Source organism: Heliangelus exortis, chromosome 14 (assembly GCF_036169615.1).
Source record: "Heliangelus exortis chromosome 14, bHelExo1.hap1, whole genome shotgun sequence".
In the NCBI taxonomy this organism is placed as follows: Eukaryota; Metazoa; Chordata; class Aves; order Apodiformes; family Trochilidae; genus Heliangelus; species Heliangelus exortis.
This window is the reverse complement of record NC_092435.1, coordinates 11,673,873-11,680,371: the sequence shown is the minus strand read 5'-3', so window position 1 is coordinate 11,680,371 and position 6,499 is coordinate 11,673,873. Positions and strand designations below refer to the sequence as shown.

The 6,499-nt window shown below is 41.8% G+C and overlaps 1 protein-coding gene across 1 annotated transcript; it reads right to left on the bottom strand.

The window, feature by feature from the left end:
• Positions 1-538: 538 nt before the first annotated feature.
• Positions 539-6,443, bottom strand: VMA21 (vacuolar ATPase assembly factor VMA21). Its single transcript, XM_071757546.1, has 3 exons — positions 6,299-6,443; positions 4,394-4,503; positions 539-2,841 (listed from the first exon to the last, which is right to left on the bottom strand). The coding sequence occupies exons 1-3, from the start codon at positions 6,352-6,354 to the stop codon at positions 2,699-2,701; spliced, it is 309 nt and encodes a 102-aa protein (XP_071613647.1). The 5' UTR covers positions 6,355-6,443; the 3' UTR covers positions 539-2,698.
• Positions 6,444-6,499: the final 56 nt, after the last annotated feature.

Genomic DNA, 6,499 nt, shown 5'->3' with positions numbered 1-6,499 from the left:
CCTACATTCCATGGCTGCAGTTTCTGTTCTCTGAGCTCCCTCATCACCGTGGAATTCCACCACTTGACTCTTTTTCACTGTATCATTTCCCAAGTGGCTGTTTCAGCTCCCAGGCACAGGCAACACAAACCCTAGAACAGGGTTGATGTGCATGGACTCCTGTGTCGCCTTTTATTCTCAAGGAGAAAACTGTGGATCAAAGCATTATCTTCAAAGATGATCTTCCAATGGATGGACTAACACTCAGCTCCCACCTCCCAACTGCTCCAATACTGTAGTGCCTATATACTTACAGGGTAAATCAATCTTTTCAGGTTTTTGGAATAATTATAATAAGCTACTATTTCCCTGTTATTCCTAGGAAATTAACTTTGTATCTAGGGATTCTGCTATATGAAACATAAAGCAGCACAAGACTGAGCTGGGAAAACACAACAGCTATGTTCTCAGTTATTCTCCACTATATAGAGTTAAAAAAGCCAAAGCAAACAAAGATAAGGGTTAAAGAGGTTATGCAAAAAATGTTCACCACAAATGCTTATTTACTGGATGTTGCAGGCCAGTTCTTTATTAAAAGGTAGGATTTGTTTTACAATGTACAGTTCATACACCAGAGAACAGGAAGCCAATATGCCAACATACAAACTAAATTTGTATTTGAAGTCCTATGAGCCCATTCTCCAGTCTACTGGCAGCAACCTGACAATGAGCTTCTGGCTGAGAAAGCCAATGTTTCAGACACAAAAAGCAAAAACTGATTTTTTTAGTGTGACATGACTTGTATTCTTGCATACACCTAGGACCAGGGCTGGAAGGAGTGCAATGAGACCAGGGAACACACATCTCAAGCCACTGGGCACAGATTAACTGATTTTGTCTTGTTTATGGGAAAGTTTTACCATGGACAAATGCAGGACCAAAATCATTCCAAACCCTATATTAAGCAAAACAGTTCCAAAAAAGGTTCAACAAATACAAGACATTGGAAAACTCAAATTAACAGAACAACCTCAAGCACAACAGCAAAACAGCAATCATCAGTGTTTGGAATGTTCACTGCTGGAACCTTAGGAAATATGTTTTATTTACAGACTAAAAAGCTTGCTAACAGGGAAATGAAAATCAAGTTATCCTACAACACAAAACTCTCATTGTGCTTGCACTACAGAAAGTTTCTACACAACAGAAGAAAAAAGTAAACAATGAGCACATTTCACAGTGTACAAACTATTAGTTATGAAGAGAAATAAATTTTCCACATGATCACTCTTGTGTTCTGCTTCATAAAACACAATCTTTGCAGATGGCCAGAGATTGTTTTCTCTTGTTCATTCCTCTACTGGCCACTAGTGCCTTAGAGCTGTTACTGGTATTACTTTACCACAGAAAATCCAACAATATATGTTAGCAACTATCAAAATACATAGATGTACAGACATATAAAAATATGCTATGTCATTTCCCCGGATTCATCAAGGTTAACTGTGGAAGAGTGGAAAGATAAGTAATGTAGTAATAAAACAATCCTCCCAAAAAGAAATTGAAGACTGAATTTTATACTGTAATAAAAAAAAATACATTTGAAAAAAAAAACCCTTTGTATTTCACATTAGAAAGACATCACCTGAGTTTCTAACCAGTTCTGGTTTTGCAGTTACTTCTAAACTCAGAAATTTATTATTTATGCCTGTCCCACTGCTCTGGTTTTGGCTGGGACAGTTTATTTTCTTCATGATATCTGGTACAGGCTAGGGTTTGGATTTGTGCTGAGGACAGTGTTGGTAACATGGGGCTGGTTCTGTCACTGCTGAGTGGTGCTGACCCAGAGCCCAGGCCTTTCCTGCTCCTCACACCCCCCAGCCAGTGACCAGGGGTGCACAAGAAGGTGGGAGGGGACAGAGCAGGGACATCCCAGCCCATGTGACATGATGCTCAGCAGATAAAGCTGGGGAAAGAAGAAGGAAAGGGGGTTGCTGTTCAAAGTGATTGTGTTCTCTTCCCAAGTCACCATTCCATGTGATGCAGCCCTGCTTTCCTGGAGCTGGCTGAACACCTCCTGACATCAGGCACCAGTGGATGAATTCTTAGCTTGTGCAGCTTTTGCATTACCTGTTGAACTGTCTTTATCACAACCCACAAGTTTTCTCCCTTTTACCTTTTCAGCTCTCTCCCTTATCCTACCAGGGAGGAGTACAGCAGCAGCTGTGTGGTGCTTAGCTGCTGGCTGGGGTTAAACCATGGCACACAAAAATTAGGAAGCTGCCCACTGCAAAGTGCAATCCCACCTTTTCCATTGCAGTTCAGTAATGAGTAATGTAGAATTTTTTTTTAACTAGCAATTTAATTACTTGAAGATGTAATGCTTGCTTCGTGCCAATGGGATTTTCGGTGCAAGCCAGAGAAATATTAGGAATGGCAAAAATAGCTACAGGATTTTTAAAAAAACTTACAATTATTTTATTCTGATTCCTGGTAAAGACCACCTCAGCTCAACCTGTCAGAGACTGGCTACAGAACACCTGCCCTCAGCATTACAGAAACCACTGCTATACATTCAAGACGAGCACAAGTCTTTGACTAACCAGAGTTGAGGCATGAGCCTTATCTTTGTACACATTTTAAGGAATGTTTTTCCTTCAGCTTGCAAAAATTTGATGTACAGTCTGTAGGCATCAGGTGATGATGATCTTCATATTAATTAATCCTGTTTGCCTTCCCGCCACTGCCGAGAGCCTTCATTCCATGCTACATACACAAAGAGAGCCAGCACCACGTGGACAGTAACTACAGCAACTATGGCAGCATAAAAGTAGCTGTCTCTCTCAGACATTCCTAAGGTACCTGAGAAAATAAAGAAAGGAAAGAGTGTTACTTACTAGGAACACTGAAATGGCAAATCAAAATTCTTCCTGAAGACCAAAGTTACTTTTACTCCTGTATGAAAAGACTGAGGTCTGAAAGAATTCACCGTGATAATTACAGACCTTGAAAACTATTTCTGGAATAAAGCAATATCCCAATTACTCAATATTTAGGATAAAATACCCTGGGTTTGAAGTCAACAGTGTAAGAGTTCTCTATCATTCAATTTTCCTGTTACTATCTTCCAGCACCAAAGAAACCTCATCATTCTTTTTACCTGTTACTCTTTATGGGGCAGGAAAATGGAGGGGGGGTAAGAGGAACTATTACACAATTTATTTGCCACTGTAACAGGATAAAAGAGTAGAATAACAATTAAATTTAGAGGAATTCTACCTTCTGTATTTAGACTGTAAACCAATTTATTCCTCACAGGAATACCTCTCATATGAAATAAGCCTTCAAGTATCAGAAGACCAAATACCTAAATGTAATTTCTCATCATTCATTAAAATAAAATAACAACACAAAACAAATGAAAAAAATAAACACCCCCCCCAAGACAACCCCCCAAAAGCAAGCATCAAAAAAGCCCCATACATCACACCACGACAAAAATAACATTCTCCAACACAAACTCAATCCTATCAGCACTGACCAATCTTTCCATTAACTGAAACACCAAAGTTAAAGGCTCACCTTGCTATACCTCAAGTTTAAAAAACCAAAAAACAACACTACAAAAAAAAAACATGCTAAAAAGGATCTTGAAAGTTACTTAACAAGCTTGCAGCTTCAGCCTTCAGAACTACATACAGCAGTATAGACCAAAGCAGAATCATCTTGTAATAACTCCAGTTATTTATTCACAAGCTGCTTTGAAAAGCAGCTGCTTTTTCCCTCCCTCCTTCCTGCTTCTGAAGGACTTGCTTTTCTCCTGCAGCATGAGGAAGTTATTAAAGCCTTGCAGAAGGCCAGAAAGTGGCTGGTTGTTAGTAGTTTGAAAGAACTGCTCAAAGCAAGAACCTAAATTCTCTTTTTTAATTTATTTTCTAATGAAAAGAAGGCTCCACAAACACACACATTTCATACCTGAAACTGGGTATACGACTGAACTGGTTTATTCCTATGAATGCAGGAATGTTTTAAAAAGTAAAAACTAAACCCAGTAAGCAATATTAACCTTTCCTGAATACACAATTATTTGCAACATATGCAGGAAACACATCCCTGATAAAAGTCTGCTGCAGGGTGTCATTAGATATCCTTTAGGGAAGAGAAATGATGCAGCTGTGTAGTAGATAACCCACTGCATAACAGTGCAGCCAGTATGAGATTGCAGACCACGATGCAGGGAAGACTGCATTGACTTTTTATGTTGTTTTCTGTTCTAATCTGACACTACAAGGTTTTCAGTCTGAATAAGGAACCAAATATTTAAAAACAGGAAGGAGAACAGAGATGCTATTAGAGGATTGTGCTTTTCCTCTTTTTTTGTAATAGTAATGCTAATTGGCAGAAACAGAATTACCTTCAAATAAATAAGCCTTGGATGAAAAATACAGCCCCACCGGTAATGTGATCATTAGAGCTGTGAAGAACAGAAGTGTTCTTAAAGTTGATGTTAATGAACCCTCATTTCTGAAATAAATAAGAAAAGTTACACAGAGACAAAACACACAAAATATATGCCTGAGACTGGACAAGAACTCACCCTAAACAGAAGCCAATTACTTTTCAAGAATTGAGTATGCATATAGTTTGGAAGTGATAGACTTGGAGTGTGGATTTGTTGGCTGCAATACAAAAATCACAGTATTCAAAACCACGTAGTGATTCTGCCAGTCAAAGCTCACAAACAAGATTAAAACAGTTTTTGGATTTTTTTCCCTGATACTGCTTTGCAAGCATTTACTTAGGAGGTTTGTATTAACATGTCAATCAGTGTATTATTACATAATTACTATATATCTAACATTAGACACATCTGACATATGACAGTATTCTGCACTAAAACTTGCCAAGTTCCCCCTTTTTAAAAAAAAAAAAAAAAAAAGAAAAAGTAACTACAGCGATAGGAAAATGACAAATCCTACAGGCCAGGAGACTGAGGGAAGTACACAGAGTGACTTCAACAGCCTACTACTGCAAATGAAGTTCCTCTTAATTAGCCACTGTTTCTCTATTTAAAATAATCCGTTGGGTTTTACTGAAAAAGTTACAATAACTGTAGCAATAACCAGAACATGAAACCAACAAACCAGAATATCAGTAGCTTTTTTGTGCCTTCACAGACCTTAACGACCTTGAAGAAGAGAATCACAACAAAGGATTATGTACTTGGTAAGGTGTCCTGAACATGATCTGCTACAACAGGTTTTGTAGATACAAAACACCACATGCAGCTTGTTTCTGTGTGTGCTTCCACCAGTTTTCACTCACCCTGCTTGGCTGCCTCCATTATTTTATGCTGATGTAAACATGTAAGCCAAGCAACACCCTTTTGACTTTCAAAGACTACCAGACCCAATGGCCTGTGTCCTTAAAGCTATGAAATACAAATATGCATAAAACCAATTCAACTCAGAGATAAATAATACTTAAAACTCCCAGGCACCTCCACAGCAATTTTTGTATATGCTGTCTCAAAAAATTCTGCAATTCACGTTTGTGCCATCGTATGCTGCTTGAAATATAAGTGGAAACGAGGGAAAAAAAATTAATTATCTGACAGTCATCAAAAGACAGCGATGTGCAGCCACACCTACATCTTTTACACTAAAGCCAAGAGGACTTTTTGGTCATCATGTACTGCCAAACGTTTAGGTAGCAGTCAAGTAGCTCAAAAAAAACCCCAACCAAACGCCACTGAGATTCGTCACCTTTCCCTTTACTACGGTTTGTCTCAAGGGCTGTCAGGGTGGAAAGCACTCAAACTCTCCCGATAGGAATCAGGAGCTGTTCTCTATTTAACACTTACGGACAGAACAGAGGGCCTCGAGCTTGTTACCTCAGTTTAAAACCCCAGTGTTGACAACCCCTTTCCTTACACTGACATATTTTCATCACTTCCCTGCGCAGCAAACCCAAACCTCCTGTCTCATCACAGCATTAACTCCGAGCTCTCCGCTGCAGCCCGGCCCCGGCCTCCCCGCTCCCACCTCCCGGTCCAGGAAAACCCGCGGCCTACTCCATCCCCTCCGGCTCCTGCGGGTTGGAGCTGCCGCTGCCCCCGGAGCCCCCTCGCCGTGGGCCGCCCCCCATCCCCTCGCCGGGCAGGCAGTACCGGTACCGATCCGTGCCTCCGCGGCCTACCAGCCAGACACCCCTTCCCTCTGGCAGGCTGCAGGGCGCCGCCAGGCCCTGACACCCGGCCGGGGCGGGGAGGTGGGACTGTCCCTGCCGCCGCCAGGCCCTTCCCCTCCGCGGAACTCACTGCCTGAGGTCGGACACGGGAAGGGCGCCCAAGGCCACCGGATCGTAGCGCTCCATGGCCCCAGCACAGCCCCCGCCGATCCGAACCTTCTGGGCTGCCGGAAGCCCGCCGGACGGGGCCGCGCATGCCCAGACGGCGCGCCACCGTCTCCATAGCAACCGCGGGGCTGCTGGGGCCTAGGTGCGGGCGGCGGCTCCCAGG